This window comes from Chrysochloris asiatica, unplaced genomic scaffold (assembly GCF_000296735.1).
Source record: "Chrysochloris asiatica unplaced genomic scaffold, ChrAsi1.0 scaffold00078, whole genome shotgun sequence".
Classification (NCBI taxonomy): Eukaryota; Metazoa; Chordata; class Mammalia; order Afrosoricida; family Chrysochloridae; genus Chrysochloris; species Chrysochloris asiatica.
The window spans coordinates 2,391,282-2,409,475 of record NW_006408596.1 but is presented as its reverse complement, the minus strand read 5'-3'; the positions used below and the strand labels follow the sequence as shown (position 1 = coordinate 2,409,475).

General features: G+C 42.0%; 1 protein-coding gene across 1 annotated transcript in view; it reads left to right on the top strand.

The window, feature by feature from the left end:
• The window catches only part of KNTC1 (kinetochore associated 1), a 141,721-nt gene that overhangs the window by 92,327 nt on the left and 31,200 nt on the right, over positions 1-18,194 (top strand). The window contains exons 51-59 of the mRNA XM_006865485.1: positions 4,918-4,964; positions 6,877-6,952; positions 9,216-9,334; positions 9,804-9,939; positions 10,930-11,025; positions 11,411-11,467; positions 13,147-13,201; positions 13,294-13,357; positions 14,400-14,529. Of these exons, the coding sequence (XP_006865547.1) occupies positions 4,918-4,964; positions 6,877-6,952; positions 9,216-9,334; positions 9,804-9,939; positions 10,930-11,025; positions 11,411-11,467; positions 13,147-13,201; positions 13,294-13,357; positions 14,400-14,529 (780 nt within the window). The remainder of the gene's footprint in view (positions 1-4,917; positions 4,965-6,876; positions 6,953-9,215; positions 9,335-9,803; positions 9,940-10,929; positions 11,026-11,410; positions 11,468-13,146; positions 13,202-13,293; positions 13,358-14,399; positions 14,530-18,194) is intronic.

Below are 18,194 nucleotides of genomic sequence, written 5' to 3'. Positions count from 1 at the left end.
AATTCAATACTTGAGTCTGTCGTCTATGTTAGTGTCATTAATTGTCCCAATAATGAATTTCATAGCAGTTTTTTTTCACCTGCCTCCAGGCTTTAGTCCAGGATTAAACATTGCATTGACTTGCCACATGTCTCATATTTCGTCTAGAAGTTCTTCAGCTTTTCCAGTCTTTTCATGACTTCTAAAAGCACAGGTCAGTTATTTTATAAACAGTTCCACAATTTGGGTTTACCTAGGTGTGGCACTGTGAGTTAATGTGCTGGACTGCAAAGTCGGTTTGAACCTCAAGGTCGGTGGTTCATGCTCACCAGCCACTCCTCGGAAACCCTTTACAGGGTCTTTATGGGTCGGAACTGACTCGATGGCACTTAATAACAACAATGTTTCCTTATAACGTTGGTGTTTGGTGCTATCAAGGTGGTTCTGACTCTTAGTGACCATATGTACGACAGGCAGTACTGCCCAGTCCTGTGCCAACCTCACAATTGTTGTCACTCCTGAGTCCATTGTTGCTACCAGTGTGCCAGTTCATCTTGTTGGGGGTCTTTCTCTTTTTCACCACCCCTGTACTTTACCAAGCCCGATTTCTTTCCCCAGGGTCCAGTCCCGCCTGACAACTTGTCCAAAGTACGAGAGATGAAATCTCGTCATTGACCTTCTTAGCAGTAATCTCTCTGTACTTCTAAAACAAATATGTTCATTCTTCTGGCATTCCATGGCTTGAATCAGGCTCACCTTAGTTCTCAAAGTTACATTTTCTTCTTTTAACACTTTTAACTAGATCTTTTGCAGCATGTTTACCTAATGCATTTTGTCATTTGATTGTTGGTTGTGGGTCCAAGTAAAATGAGATCTTTGACAGTTCTGTCTGAAACACTTCAGTATTTTTTCCATTTATCATGATGTTATTTATTGATCCAGTTGTGAGGTTTTTCATTTTCTTTACATACAGTTAGTACTTCAAATTGTCTTCACTTTCCAGCAAAGAAGATGGGTCACCTGCATATCACAGGTTGTTAATGAGTCTTCCTCCAACCCTGATGTCACATTTTTCGTATAATCCATCTTCTTGAATTATTTGCTCATCATACAGATTGAATAAGTGTGGTGAAAGAGTACAACCCTAGCAAACAAACTTTGCTGATTTTAAACCATTCATTGTCCCCTTTTGCTCTATGTTCAGGTCCCTTATAGATGCAGTAAGTGTTCTGGACTTTCCATTCTTCTCAGTGTGTTCCATACTTAGCTTGTTACAGTCCATACAGTCAAATGGCTTTTATAGTCAAAAAGCACAATTAAACATCTTTCTAATGATCTCTACTTTCAGCCAAAATTTATCTGACATCAGCAATGATATCCCTCATTCCACACCCTCCTCTGAATCTGACTTGCATTTCTGGCAGCTCCCTGTTAATGTACTGCTACCACCATGTGTAAAATGACCTTCAGCAAAATTTTACTTGCATGTGATATTAATGATATTATTCATTGATTTCCACGTTTTGTTGTACCACCTTTCTTTGGAATGGGCACAAATATATATCTCTTCCAATCAGTTGTCTAGGTCTTTCACATTTCTGGGTATAAACGAATGAGCACCGTCAACCCTGCATCAGTTTGTTGAAACTTTTCAGTTTGTATTCCACCAATTCCAGGAGCCTTGTTTTTCTCCAATGAATTGATTCTGTTGTTGACATGGTCTCTAAATTCAGGTGGGGTATATTTTGCAAGGTCATATTTTTGACTCTTGGGGACTTGTTTTAATTTTCTTCTGCTTCAGCCTGAACTTGCATATGAGCAGTTGATGGCCTGTTCCTCACTTGGCCCCTGGCCTTAGTTTGACTGATGCTTTTGAGCTTCTTTGTCATCTCTGCACAAACGTAGTCAGTTTGATTCCTGTGTATTCCTTCTGGTGAGGTACATGTGTTTTGTTACTATTTATGTTGTTAACCAGCAAAATTCTATCACGCAATCTCTACCATTGTTTCTGTCACCAAGGCCCTGTTTTCCAACTGTTGATCCTTCCTGTTTGTTTCCAACTTTCACATTCCAATCATCAGTAATAATTAATGCATATATTTGATCAGTTTCATAGTAAACAAGTTGGTTATTGTTGTTAAGTGCCATCGAGAATTCTTCAGTTTCGTCATCACTGACTTTAGTGGTTGGTACATAAATTTGAATAATAGAGGTACTAGCTAGTTTTCTTTATAGGCATATGCACGTTATCCTATCACAGACAGCACTGTATTTCAAGATAGATTTTGACAATGAATGTGACATCATCATTCCTCTCCAATTTGTCCTTTCCAGCTGAGTAAACCATATGATTATCCAGTTCAGAATGGCCAATACCAATTCAGTTCAGCTTACTAATGCCTAAGATACCAATCTTTATGCATTCCATTTCAGTTTTTACAACTTCCACTTTTCCTGGATTCATATTCATACCTTCTACCTTCATATTATTACTGGATGTTTGCAGCTGTTTCTCATTTTGAGTTTTGTGCCATCGATAAATGCTTTGTTCCATCCACAGCATTAAGGTCAAGTCTCCTTTGAGGAGGCATCTCGTCCTCATTCTTATTTGATTGCCTTCCATCCTGAGGGTTTGATCTTCTGGGACTACCTGACAGTGTTCTGCTGCTCTCCGTAAGGTTTTCAGTGACTAACCTTTCAAAAGCGGTCTGCCTCTCCTTCCTAGTCTCTCTTCGTCTGGAAGCTCCACTGAAAACCTGTCCACCTTGGGTGACCTGTCTGGTATGTAAAGTACTAATGACATAACTTCCAGAACTACAGCAGCACACAAGCTACCATAGTGCAACAGTGTGACACATGGCGGTAGTTCCTCGTGAGAAGATTCAATTAAAGTGTTCAGATGGTGGTAGTTCCTTGTGAGAAGATTCAATTAAAGTGTTTGTTTTGGACTAGAGTTCACTATAAGCGGTACTGTGCCATCAGTTATGACGTGTGGAGGTGCATGATTACTTGCTTGTAAGGGCGATACCCACATGGATGGTTTAGTGTCTGTTTCTCTACTCCACACTTAATGTCTTTCCTTTCATAATTGTTCAAGGGTTCATATCCTAGTCCTCTACAAATCCCCCTTCTCTTTCCTGTTTGGCGTCAGTTGGATAATCCCTTGAATCTCTTTAATTGTTTTGGGACAAAGGAGTCAGGCCAGTGGATTTGTAAAATGTTGGCTTTGCTGGTGTTTCCTTGATTAGACTCAGGTAATATCTGGGGGCTTCAGAAAGTTAGGTAAAAAGGGAATGAAAAGATAATGGAATTTTTTCACAGACTTCTTGAAGCCCTCTTATTTATTTTTGCAAGAATACTACATAGATGATGTGCTCTTTTCAGAACATCACACCAGGAAGAACATAATGTCAGTTCTTTTGAATACTTCATTAGCATAAAAAACTTAGGATAAGATTCAAAGATATAGATATAACATTTTCTGTACTGTTTCTTCCATGTTTTCATGTAGAGCCTAGTAGGTAACTTTTAAAATTCTTGCATCCACCTTGACAGATATCTTCAAAAAAACTGTTTGAAAAGAAATCATATTTCCCTCTGTACACAGGGTAGATAGGGACGGGAAACTTAGACACTGGCTACCTAAAATGAGGGGACGATAAAGGTATGCAGTGACTGACTGGCTTACAAGGTTTCAAGGACAAGTTTAGTTTAAGAGTGTGTGAGGGAAGATAGAGTCCCCACTGAATAGTTTTCATCTTGTCTAGTTAAAAGAGATGGGGATAAGATTCTTATGATTCAATAGTGAGTAATTGTTATCATGACTAATTACGATTGTCACAACTCTAAAGGTAGATGTTTTATAACAAAAACGGGGGGGTAGTTAATCTTACAGACCAGGAACAGAGGACCCTAGGACCATTAAGGGAGAAGTGCACGAGTGGAATGTGGGACCCTATCCAGAGAACCAGTGACACCAGAAATGTACACAGAGATGGGGACATGGGAAGAGGGAGCAGCTGAGGACTCTAGATTCATGTGAAGACAGGGACTAAGAGCTGGTGGCCAGGAAGCAGACTTGCAGAATGTGCCCTTTGGTGTGGTGTAAATTATTATATATGCCTGAGTGTTGTTGTTTTTTTTCTAAAAAGAGCTAAAATGAGTAAAGAGAAATACTGTTAACTGATGGTATGTGGAGGGGATTATAATTATTGTAATGAAACAAGGTGTATGATTTGTTGAATGTAAAACTGATGATCTGCCCTGTAAGCTTTCACTTAATCCACAATAAAACCTTAGGGGAAAAAAATGATACTACTAACACGACCTTAAGTCTTGTAATGAGTACCTGGCATTCAGTTCTGCCGGGGGTTTTCATATTTACTAAACAGCAAAGACGGTGTTTCAATGAAGGCAGCGGAGTTAGAAGCATAGGTAGGCCACGTGGAATATCTGACTGGTCCTTAGAAACCAGCATTTATAGATGTTTTAACTTAGACATAAATGTGGAGTACTGAACTGTAAGTCCCTTGAGGTTTAGTCTGTATGTGCCCAACGCTTTGGTAACTCTCCATAACTATATACTGAATTAGTAGATTACTCATTTCAAATTCATCGAGCCATTCCTTTTAAAAGTAGTTGGACAAAGGTAAGCTGCATGAGGACAGGAAGATTTATGTTCTCGTTGCCAATCCTCCAGCCTAGAATTGTGCCTGGTACACAGTGTTTGTCAATATCTTTTCAGTCAATGGACGTGACTAAACCCATCTTGAGCTAAGAAACAAAAAACTTCTTCATAAATTAATTACTTACATTGTCATTTCTTCTATATGAACCTAATTTTTGGACTTTGGGTTTTTCGTCAAATAAATTTTCATAAGCTTTTATAGTCACCAACTTTGTTCAGCTTTTGACTTTTCTTTCTGTCTTTTTTCAAAGACACCTTCAGAATTATTTGAACTTAAAGAAGATGACTCACTACGCAGGTATCTTTCTTTCTTGTGTTTGTCTATAGCTTGACGTTCAGTAGGTATGTTAATAATGTGTTTAGCAAAAGGTGGTTTTTAAATGACTTTTTTGATGTGATGGGCCGAGTGCCTGGGAATAACTGATTTATTGCTGTATAGCTATGAATATCCGTGTCTTCTGACAGCCAATATCCAGAATTTGTGAGCCCACCAAAACTTCTAGAGAGTATACCTCAACCAGAGAAAAACTTTTATTAGCTCGGAATCTGGTCCCAGACCCCTAAATGGTTGCTTTCCGTGGTGACCTGGATTGGTCCAAATATGGGTCACTAGGATTCCGTATAAGGAGCTCTGGTAGCGTAGATGTTACAAATTGGGCTGCTAACCTCTGGGTCAGCAGTTCGAAACTACCAGCTGTTCCGTGGGAGAAAGATGAGGCTTTTTGCTCCCGTAAAGATTTGCAGCCTTGGAAACCCTGTACAGGGTCGCTATGAGCTGGAACCAACTCCACGGCACATAAGCACCACCTCCACCATGATTCCGCGTGCTCTTGTAACCTAAGACTGAGACCATGGTGATTTTATCTAATGTGCCAAATCCAATTGGTCAAGGCTTGCTCTGCTGAGAAGACTATCTGGACCCAAATTAGAGAGAATATGGTAACCCGCTATTGATGCCTGACATGGGCATGGGTTAGGGAGTAGGGGCACACATGCCAGCTTTTTGCTGTTCCTGACCTAGACTAAATGTAGGTCAAGTGGTCAAAGAGGCTTCAGCCTCGTTCTTGGCCGTGGCAAGCTTTGACGGCCGTGGAGAGATGAATCCAAGAAAACCATTTTTTCCTGATTCAGAGCAGAGCTACCTGCACTGGCAGCCTCGCCAAGCCACTCACTCTGTACCTTCCGTTCCTCTGGAGGCCCATTGTGTCCTGCTTGGGTAGGGCACCTTTGTCCAAGCAAGAGGGAGTTCCGGGAATGTAGAACTGAACCAGCTACATAGAATTTCTCAGAAGCAGTTCAAAGAAGAAAAAAAATTCCATCAAGGAAATCCCCAAAACCAACTTCATGCCCATTTCCTCCCTTCCTGCCTTTTCCCTCTGCAGGCTCACCTACAGTGTCTCCTGTGTGCCTGCCCTGCCTGCATACCTCTGGGGATAGGCAGCCAGTCCTGAGGCAGGAGGGTGAAATGGGCCACTAACCACAAAGTGCTGGGTACTCAAATGCCAAATTCCCCATGTGTAGAATTCAATATACTTTATAGTAATGATATGCATTACTTTCCTAAATAGGAAAAATTTTAAATCAGACATTAAAAGTTATGGAGAATGTGGCCTGCGTTTATTGTCCTCTTAAGCTACAAAGAAACTTAAGAAAAAATTGTTTCTTGCCTTCAAGTCAATTCTGACTCACAGTGCCTCATGTGACAGAGGAGAACTGCCCTTGCTCTAATTCTTATGGAAGTACATTTCTGGGTATTTCTTTTGCAGAGCAGTTTGGGTGATTTAGCATTTGAAAACTGTAGCACTATCGTGGCTTCTAAGAAAAGACAGCTTCCAGGGGAAAGCAAAATTGTCATTGACCTGTAAACCTTTAGGCCTACATTGGCATGTCGAATGACTTTGTCTGTGGATGGTGAAACAAGCCTGTTGTTCTGGTAATCTACCACTAAATTAAAATAGAAGTATAATTTTATTTTTGTTATGATTTGTGCTGTAGTAGTAAATGCACAGGTCACAAAATGTCTGCCATTTCAAGACTCTTCATATTTCCCTGGCATTAAACACGGCTTATACTCTCATCTGCAGGAGTCGGAACCAACCCCACAGCACACCCGCACTATCACCACACTCTGATCAGTAACCGTTCCTGAAGGGTTTCCATTACACTTAGGAGAATAACTGTGATATATTTTTTTAATTGTTTTTTTCCAGAGTCTTGTACCTCCTTCTGTCTCGACCAATTGATTACAGCTCAAGAATGCTGTTTGTGTTTGCAACATCTACAGTTGTAAGTTCTGGAAGCAGGGTCCATGCTCATCTCTGCGTCACAGCCTTCGTTTGTTTCCCTGTGTGTCTCCCATGCCTGGGGTCTTTAGTAGAACATTACAATAGCCATGTTTGTGCACAGCCTTATTCAGAGTATACCTTCCTTCATAAACAAGGACACTGTCATGCTGGGCTGCTCCCATGACATCCTGCTGAGCAAATGAAATGAGCCACCTGTTGACAGTTCTCACAGGTTATCTGCATTCACAGGTATGACCTCCCTGTGGTATTAGGCCAATCAACATTCCCAACCCACTGCTCTCACGCCACCGTTCCCACCCTCTAAACTGGCAAGACTAAAGCTTTAGTTTCGAGTTCTCAAGGCCCTAGGGCCTCTTTGCCCTACGAATACGTACACATGTTTCCATGGCCTGGAATTCTTACACTGTCTCTTCCTCCTTCCTCCCAGGTAGCTAACAATTTTATTATTGTGAGCCTGGTGTGGCCCTCTAGGATAAGCACTGGACTGCTGGTCACAAGGCTGATAGATCAAACCCACCCACCAGCTGCACTCTTGAACCCTACGTAGGGTCACTTAGTTGGCACCATCTTAGTGACAATTAGCAACAGCAGCTCAGCTATTGTGGTACTTGTTTACTTGTATAGCTCTGATTACCTGCAAACCAGCAATTGTTCTCAGGAACATTTTACACCCTTAAAAACATGACTGAGGACCCCTAGGAGCTTTTGTGAATGGGGTTCTATCTCCAGTACATGCCGTTTTAGAATAGAAAGTTAAACAAAAGCAATTCTTTGTCAAGCCATTAAAAAATAACATGTTAATATTTATATGGAAAAGAGCTGTATTTTTCCAAACTTAAACATGGTCAAAATATGACATTGTTTTATAGTTTTGCCTCGAGGTTTCCAAAGCTATTTGTACTCTAGGGAAGCAGACTGCCACGTTTGTCCCACGGACAAACTGCTTAGCAGCTCAGCACTTTACCACTGCACCACCAGGACTCTCTGTTGGCTGTTGCTAAGTGCTTTGAGTCGATTTCAACTCAGAGCAACCCTGTTTTTGGGTTTCTAAGGAGCGCCTGGAGCCAACCTTGCAACCCGAACCACTTTGCAATTCATTGCTTATCCTACAGCACCACACCAGGACTCCCTATTAGTATATGTAAATTTTAGTGAACTCATCTTAACGTGGAATCCACCGTGTTGGCTGTTCAATCCACCAGCTGCTCCTCAGAAATGCTATATATGGTTGCTATGAATCAGGACTGACTTGATGGCACTTAACAACAGTCTTAAACACGCATCTGTATGTGTATTCAAATGTGAACTTACATTGTTTTACACTATATATATGTATATATATGTTGTTGTTGTTGTTAAGTGCTGTCGAGTCTGTTCCAACCCATAGCGACCCTGTATAGGGTTTCCGAGGAGCCACTGGTGAGCTTGAACTGCCTACCTTGCAGTTCAAATGGCTTTGCAGTCTGACGCATTAACCCACAGCGCCATACCAGGACTCCATATTATGTTATATTTGAATCCATATATATATATATATATATATATATATAAACCTTAAGGCTTAGTAAAGTCAACCTTCACTACCTAGTCAAGGACATTCTTGGTGAAGGTTACCTTTTGCTGGCAGTACAGTGTGTGCGCAGTGCTGAAGACTGCAGTGACTCCCACTCCAGTGTGTTGCTACTGCCGTGATTCACGCACCAGTACCAGCAGTCTCACCCAGCACTGCTCTTGCTCCTTTTGTGCGAATATTAACGCAGTGAAAAGGGAAAGTGCAGCTTAAGGCTTCTAGAAAGGAGTCCCTGGGGGGTGCAGTTGACATTCTCAGCTGCTAACCAGAAGATGGGAGATTTTAGTCTATCCATAGGCGCCTTCGAAGAAAGGCTTGGTGATCTACTTCCTGAAAATTAGCCATTCAAAACCTCATGGAGCACAGTTCTACTGTGATGCACACATGGAGTTGCATGAGTTGGAATTGACTTGAGGACAACTGGTAGTTTGATGATAATGATGAACATAGTTTTCACTACCTGCCCCCTCCCCAAAAAGGACCATAGGGATACCCACCACACAACAAGGATTCATGGACCTGACTTTGAGAGCTACTGTTGTCTACTGTGGATTCCTTCAGGACAGAAACTGACTTCCATCAGATTTCATGCTGTCATGTTGCCTAAGGTGAAACTTGTGTACCCACCCATCGCATGCAGGCACTAACTCACCAAACCGCTCTGCTTTTACAGACTCTGGGATCGCGCCAGTTAACGTTTGCCCACAGAACACGGGCTCTTCAGTGTCTCCTTTATTTGGCTGACAAGCAGACTGTAGAGTCTCTCTTCAAAAAACCAATTGAAGAAGTGAAGTAAGTAGAATTTTAGAAATGTACGAAGATACCTATTCAGTGCTCACTATAACTTTGTGGTATGTGTTAGTGAACACTAAAATTGTGAACTCATGAAAGGTTTTATAACACTGTCTTAAGACAGAAGAAACAGACCCTGTGGGGGGAGTGTAGCTGTGAAGCCCCTGAACTCATCAGAGGGCAGAGTCTGTCTTTTGCTGTCTTGACTGTCATTCCTGATATTTTGGCAGAGGGGAAATAGACTGCTGAGAACATCTTGTGTTTGTAATTTCTTATGGACATTTAGAAACTGAATGTTTTTCTTCATCTTGCTCAAATTATTTTTAATATTGTTGCTGTTTTAATATAGTACTCAATATTTCAAAACTCCAAGTGGACTTTTAAGAACAAACTGGCTTAACCTAATATTTCCATCTGGTAGCTTTTATCTTCGATGTCAGTGTGACCTACAAGTGCCTGTGTTTTCCAGATCATATTTGAAATGTATAACCTTCCTGGCATCATTTGAGACTTTGAATATTCCCATCACGTATGAATTATTCTGCAACAGCCCGAAAGAAGGAATGATTAAGGGTCTGTGGAAAAACCACAGCCATGAATCCCTGGTACGTACCCCAGCAATCCCGTGCTGAATCCATCTTCACAGACACCGTTATGCCCATTCAGCCGCCCACCCGCCACGACTCTCAGATTTCCAAAAGACACTCCAGAGAGATCCACTGTCCCTGAACAAGTTTCCTCCTCTTTCCTTTTGGGTGGTTAAAACAACGTGGAAGGTCCCTTACCTCTATTTTAAAGCCCAAGGGCCAAAGTCATTCTCATGAACAGGGGAACACTTTGATAAGCTCTTTCCCAGGCCCACCATGCTCTCCTGTAGATGGAAGAAGAAACTGACCGTCCTAGGCTCTGGGTAGTACAGAGGGTCCAGCACTAAGCTGCTTACCCAATGAAAGGTTGAAGTTTGACTCCACACAGAGGCGCCTTGGAAGGAAGGCCTGGCGATCTGCTTCTGATGTATTACCTTTGGGAAACCCAGTGGAATGTGTCAGAGTTGCTTCCGTAGCAACGGATGGTGGCGGTGATGATTCTGCGTAGAGAAGGGCGTTTTTCCTTTCTTCCCAGCTGCCTATGGAATAATGTAGCCTTCTGTGGGGATGGTATGTGAGGTCAAAGGGAAAATGATATGCATGGATCAAAGGAAGAAAAAGGGGGAGTGTCTGAGATGCTGATCGTGAGTCCATGATGATAAGAAAAGAAGAATCCCTTTGTTTTTTCACTTCCGTTAGAGTGGTGGGGGCCTTCAATGAAATTAGGCAGCAGAGACACCTAGATTCTCTGTCTTCTTCAGATTAAGGAAGAGCCCGGCTGGCGCTGTGGACTAGGCATAGGGCCATTAACCACACGGTCAGCAGTTGAAACCCACCAGCTGCTCTGAGTGAGATATAGGAGGCTGTCTGCTCCTATAAAGATGTGCAGGGTCACTATGAGTCAGAATCTGCTCGATGGCAGTGGGTATTGAAGCTTTTCTCCCATTCTCAAAGTGGGTTTAAGTTACTGATGTCTGGAAGCAGTGATGTTTTTCTGTTTGACTGCAGGCGGTGAGGTTGGTGGCCGAACTCTGTTTAGAATACAACATCTATGACCTGCAGCTCTGGAATGGGCTTTTGCAGAAGCTACTTGGCTTCAACATGGTAAGGGAGACTCGATGCCCTCGGCCACAGCGTGTTTCCAACTTTCACACAGCGTGTCCTGTGCATCGTGCATTGATCCCGGGAACTGGCCAGATGTTTACTGAAAACACATTCACTCTCATTGAGTTCGGGCCAAACTTAAAAGGACTTGGTGCTGGATCAGAGAAAATACCAACTCAAAAAAAAAAGACATAAATTATATGTCTGAAAAAGGAAAGGTTCTCTGGCCTCTTTTGATAACTATGAATTTGTAAGCAAACTTCCTCTGGCAGGTCTCATCAAAGATTAATTTTACTGATGCCTTTTTCAACTTTCTACGTCTTGACTTTTGGTGTTGAGGTTTATAATTTTGTTTGTTCATAACTTAAAAAATTTTTTTTTACAGATTCCTTATCTAAGAAAAGTCTTAACAGCTATTTCTAGCATCCATTCTTTATGGCAGGTATGTAGATTTTAAAAGCCAGTTTATTGACTAGAACCTTCAAACTCCGGTATGGTGACTGGGTGTACTGAGGTGTAAGTAAACAATTCTCACTAAAGAGCAGAGTGACCTGTCCCATGTGGTTGATGTTCCGCCAGAGTGGTGGCTGAACCCTGGACGCTCAGCTCTGATGTCACTTCCTTGATGGCCTCATCTCTCCAGGACTCCAGGCCTCAAGGGACCTAGCTCCATTTACGTTGTCTCCATCATGGTGACATTTGCCAAGGTGTCATTTGTTTTAATTATGTATTTATGTAGCATCATCAGAACTTTAAATTTCACAAGCTACACATAATCATTATAATAAATATATATTTAGATGCATACTTAATTTAAGTTGAATAAGTTACAATGTAGACATAGACTATGCAAAACATGAAAATCCTTCTCTATTGTCTCCCCAAAGGTGGCTACTGTTTATAATTTCTTACACATCCTTCCATGGTTTTCTTATTAACACACCAGCATATGTACTTGTATCTATACACACACACATCCATTTTTATACATATAAATGTAGTCATATTCTAAGCAGTATGTTTTGCTTGTAATAATGGTGTCTTGAAGGTTGTTTCCATATCAGCATACAGATCTATCCCATTTTTTAAAAACTGAGCTGTAATTCATATAAATCATATAAGTCATAAAATTCACACTTTTAAAATGTGCAGTTCAGTGGTTCTTATTCTGTTCTCATAGTTACTAAGCATCACCACAGTCAGTTGAGCACATTTTCATCACCCAAAAAAGAAGCCTTAGACCCATTAGTAGGCATCCCTCATCCCTTCCTGACCCCAGTCCCTGGCAACCACTAATTTGTGTGTGCTTGCGTCTTCTGGGTATTCCATATATAAGCACACCTCTCTCAACAGTGCATCATTGACAAATCGAAGGGTTGATGGCTCATGTGCTGAGCAAGTCTATGGGTGCCATTTTCCCAACAGCATGTGTTCATTTCGTGTCTCTTTGTCACGATCTGGTAATTGTTAAAAGATTCCAAGCTTCCACAATTCCATTGCTGGTGTGATAAACTACAGTCTAGATGTACTGAAGCTCATTCACAGGGAACCCTGGTGGTGGGGTGAGTAAAGTGTTGGGCTGCTGACTGTAAGGTCAGCGGTTCAAACCCACCAGCTGCTCCAAGTGAGAAAGATGAGGCTATCTGCTCCCATAAAGATTTTACAGCCTCGGATACCGTATGGAGCAGTTCTACTTTGTCCTATAGGGTCGCTGTGATTCAGAACTAACTTTACAGCAGCGGATGGCTAGCTCACTTAGCCACTCCTCTGATGGCAGTTTATGTCAACTTTTTCATCTTATTCAAATTCTTTCTGTTGTCTTCTTTTCCTTCTTAAGCCCCAAGCAATGTATGGCATCTATTAAACTCATATAAACATTGGGTTCGAAGCCTTTTTGCAGAATAGAGCAATAATGAAGCAATCAGGATTTTATAGTAAGATCCTGTGGTATGCAGTTAAAAAGAGAATTACCCTAACATCCTAATGATCTCAAACAAGGAGATGCCAATTTGTGTCTTTAGTCTGAACATCCAGAATATGAGCTTTGAGTTCTTTGCCAGGAAAATGAAACAAGTTCTTTCTTTCTCAGACGTAAATTCATGAATGCATTGATCTCCACAGGTTCCTTACTTTAGCAAAGCGTGGCAGCGTGTGATACAGATACCCCTACTTTCAGGTACTGTCCCTTTGCCTTCTGAAGCATCGACACTATGATTTTATAGTTATCTGTGTGTATGTGTGCCATATCATGGTCTCTTTTATCTTCAGCCTCGTGTCCTTTAAGTCCGACTCAGTTATCGGAATGCTGTGAGAGTCTCATTGCTGTCTTAGAGTAAGTAAAATCCTTGTTTTCCTACCGAAACATAGAAATTGTGCTGGGAGAGACGTACATGTGCTTATAAAAATCCTTTCTGGTAAATATCTTTTATGAGCAATTCCTCTTGTTGGGAAGCTAAACAACTCACTTATTTTTGTAATTTAATTATCTGTTATTTTTACAGTGTCTGTTTTCCAAGTGAGGTACAACTAGTAAGCGTATTTAATAAGCATTCTCTAAAATTAGTACTGAATTTTAATGAAGACGTAAGGTACTGTTTCTGACTGCCTTAGCTCACACAGTGCGGTCTTATGCATTTTTAGTTGAGTTTTTTGAGAACTTATCTTTAGACATGCGTTGGCTTGCAATGCGTAGTCGTGCAGATTATCAGTCAATGTAGATTTGTAATTATGTGTTGGCGTGTGTAGATTTTCACATACATGTGAGAGCTATACAGTGAATAAGGAAGACCAAAGAAGAATCGATGCCTTTGAATTATGGTGTTGGCAAAAAATATTGAATATATATCATCGATTGCCAGAAGAATGAACACATCTGCCTTAGAAGTGCAGCCAGGATGGTGACACTTTGTCTTACCTACTTTGGACTTGTCATCAGGAGGGACCAGTCCCTGGAGAAGGATATCATGTTTGGTAGAGGGTCGGTGAAAGAGGAAGCCCCTCAGTGAGAGGGATTGACACAGTAATTGTAACAATACACTCACACAGTCACAATTGTGAGGATGGTGCAGGACCAGGCAGTGTAGTGTGTAGGGTCATTGAGTTGAAACTGACTCAGTAGCCCCTAACGTAGGCTTTCAGCTGTAATCATGGTAGCGTATGGTGACCTATGTTCCGGTAGATGCGCTCTGATCTCATGAAGAATGCCGGAGTAGACTTGATGTACTTATTACTAACCCCGTACTGTGTTCCAGCACTTCAGTGTTTAAAATGATTGAAAGCCTTTATTATAAAGGTAACAGCCGAGACAAGCTGTAGAGACTGGTGTAATCTGTAACCCTGTCAGCTCATTAATCGGCAGATGTGATCTCTTGAAGATGCCCAGTTTCAGATGACCTCGACATGATTGGTGTTGCCAGGCAGTATGTCCAGCTAGAGCTCCCAGCCTTTGCCTTGGCCTGTCTCATGCTCATGCCCCACTCCGAGAAAAGACACCAGCAAATTAAGGTACCTTGCCAATTCTTGCTCATTGGTCTTGCATGGCCCTGGCAGAAGGCAGCCATCTCTTTTCAACAGACCCATAAGGTTAGAGGACATCAGTATGGTGGTGTAGAAGGTGGGTGTAGGAGTTTAGTGGGGGATGAGATTGAAAGGTAGATTAATATCCATGGAGGTGGGAGGGGGCAAGAGATACCTGAGGAGATGCAGGAATTTTATTCTTCCTTTATCCTCAGTGGGAAGTAATTGATTTTCTGTGAAGAGTAAAGTGAAAATATCAAGTAGTGTTTAGGAAAAATAAGCCAGAGACAAGGGTGGCAAGAAGGGAAACCCATTGGGTAGCTCTTGCATTTGAATAGGACTTTATATCACCCCACCCAGGCAGAACCTCCTTGTGTGTAGGCCAGGGATTAGCATGTAAAGTAGGTTGGTGGTCATGCAAATGATGAAATGGGAAGGACCCCAAGACAGGGAGACTTAGTGCTGGGATGTCTGAGATAACAGGATGGAAGAAGTGTCAGAGTTTGTGAGTAGTGACTGACAAAACAAACTCATTGCCTCTGAGGCAGTTCTGACTTACAATGGCTGTATGTGGCACAACACAGCTGTACCTTAGGGTTTCTGACAGCCTCATGATTCTGCCTTGGAGCAGCTGGTGGGTTTCAACTCCTGCCCTTGTGGTTAGCAACCCAACACTTAATCTTCTGTGCCATTTTGAGAACAGAAATGGCATAGTGCACTACGTTATGAAACTGGCTGACCCTCATTTGAAAGAGCCCAGTTTGCACACAAGGTTGACAATTGTAACTCACCAGCAGCTCCTTGGAAACCCTATACAGGGTCACTATGAATCGGAACTGACTCGATGGCACTTCACAACAAAGTGACGTACTAGGGAGCATCGTGGCTCTGTAGGATAGGTACCGGACTACCAACTACAGGGTCATCAGTTTGAGCATCCAAGCTGCTCCACCAGAGAACACTGGGGCTTTCTGCTCCTGTAAAGGTGTATGGCCTCAGAAACCACATACAGGATCGCTGTGAGTTGTAACTGACTCGCTGGCACTTTAAACAATAACAACAAGTGGTTTAGTACTTAAAGCACTCAGCTGCTAACCAAAAGGTTGGCGATTTGAACCCACTTGCTATTCCAGGGGAGAAAGGTGAGGCTGTCTTCTCCCATAAAATTTATAGCCTCAGAAACATTGTGTTTCCGAGTTCTACCCATCTCAAAGGGTGGCTGTGAGTCAAAACTGACTAGGTAAGGGGTTTTGACTTTTAACCCTGGTTTCTTTTATGATACAGAACACATGGGAAGTGTATACCGTTATTTCTCCACAGGTAGCTGTGTCAGTAGCTGGAGAGCTGTAGAAAGGAACACACACTAGTTAGTGTGTTTGTCTCTGGTCTGCTCATGGCCTTTGTTTTCATGTGTGCTTGTCTTTGACTACCGTTTCCTTTGACTGTGTATAATAAACTCATTCCTGAGTGATTTTCAAATATGGGTTCAGTACTTAGATTCACTTTGGCTCTGAGATCAAAGTGTCTGAAAAATAGCATTTGCTGTTGGAATAAGAATTTCCAAGATGCTTTTCCCCACTTATTTTAGTTACTTCTGTTGATACAGATATATTTTTCCTCTATTAGAAATTCTTTTGCGATACTTAATTGTTTTTTTTTTTATGTTTTATTGTGAATTATGTGATAGTTTACACGGGAGAACATTAGTTTTACATTCATGCTATTGTATATCCTTTCATTGCCATGGTTAAAATCCCCACCATGCATCATCAACCAACCAAAGGGTATACCCTGCAAGCCTGCCCCCCGGTTGCCAAAATACAGCCCCTCTTCATCTCTGGGTCTAGAGCCCCCAGCCACTCCATCTCTCCATGTCATTGTCTCTGCCTCCATCTCAGGTGTCACTGCTTCTCTGGGTAGGGTCCCGTTCTCCGCTCTTCTCCCTTGATGGTCCCAGGGACCTCCGCTCCTAGACTGCAAGGTTAATCACTCCCCTCCCTTTGCCCCAAAATGTCTACTTTTATATTTCTAACCTTCACAGTCAGTCCTGATAACAATTATTTACTGTTGTATCATGAGAGACCTATCTGCATCTCCTTTCATCAGCCCCGCCTAGACAGATTAGATACTAATCAGTGGAGATTCTACCTTCCTCCACGCCCTCTGGATCTAGATTCCTTCTTGAAAGCTTGTAAGCCAGTCACTTCTTGCTTTGTAGTCCCCCTTTTGGGTAGCTAATGTCCAAGTTGCCCATCCCTATCTACTCTGTGTATGGAGGGGGTAGAAATGATCCTCGCTATAAAGATTTGTTCCCTCTTTTGAGCTACTGCATCCATAGGTGTAGGTCAAGTTCATCAAATTGTACAAGATTAACTCTTTTTTTACTCTTCTTTCTTCTTCTAGTTGAGCTCTGATCATCCAGTCATTGAAGCCAGGTCAAGTGTGGATGTTCTTGTGCATATGCCCTCTCTTCTTTTCAGCTGGACACTTCACTCTCCGCTCTAGTCCTCTGTGGCTATGTCACTGACTCTGGGCCCAAGAGTCCCCAGGTCTTGCCACACTGCTGGCCAACCAGGTCTCCACCCATGTTCTCAGGAGTATATTGAATGTTGTAGGCCTTAGCTCACAGCTTCATTGCCATTTTTCCCTCACTTCCCCTTATCGGTGACGAACATGTTCACCAATCAGAGTGTGTATTCCCACTGAGTCTTAGTCTTGGAAGGGGGTTTGCTCTGAGGGGAACCGACCACTTCCCTTGATGTCTCTTGGGTGAGCAACTTGCTTGTTCTTGTAGTAATCAGTTGATCTGCCTATATTGTTTTGTATTTTTCCTGTTGGTCTTTTTTTCAAGAAGTTCTTCTGTTCTTCTAGCTACTGCAGGTTGGTCTGCCAATCCTTTCAAGTGGAAATTTCCCACCTCTGAAGATTCTGGATGCTGTTCAGGAATCCTCCGTCACTGGGCAATTTGTAGCCCTGTTTTAGATATTCCAATCAATTATAGGCAGAAGATGGACTTAAAACCTTTCTATGTTGATATTTCGGGCTATTCCTTTCTCTCCCCCTCCAGTGTCTATTTTATAATGTAACGCAAGGAAAACTGAGATTCAAAAGACAGCCAAGTCTTAACATTATTTACCCCCTTTTCCCCATTCCACCATGTCTCAATCCCTATGTCCCAGAGCCCTGTTGTTTCAAGGTTGTGCATACATCTTTATTTACCTCTGTCCCTCTTAGCCCTTGCAAACCTGGCTATTTGTTCTCCCATCCGCTTTGTTTTTCCATTCCCCTCTCCCTTCTTATATATTGGCCCCCTCCCCAGTGCCCAAACTGTCCTGTGTCTATTCCCTGCCCTGTGCTCCACCTTTGCCTCCCATCCCTCACCCCAACCCCACACCCCAGCAACCAGCAAAGAATCCACCCCCCTTTAGTAAGGGTTGTTTTTCTTAGTCTTTTACAGTAGTGATCCTATGTAGTATTTCTCCTTTTGTGACTGACTAATTTCACTCAACATAATGTCCTCAAGGTTCATCTATGTTATGGGGTGGCTTGTAGCTTCCTTGTTATTCTTCAAGGCAGCATAATATTCCCTTGTGTGTATATACCACAGTTTGTTTATCCATTCTTCAGTTGATGGGCACTTTGGCTGTCTCCAT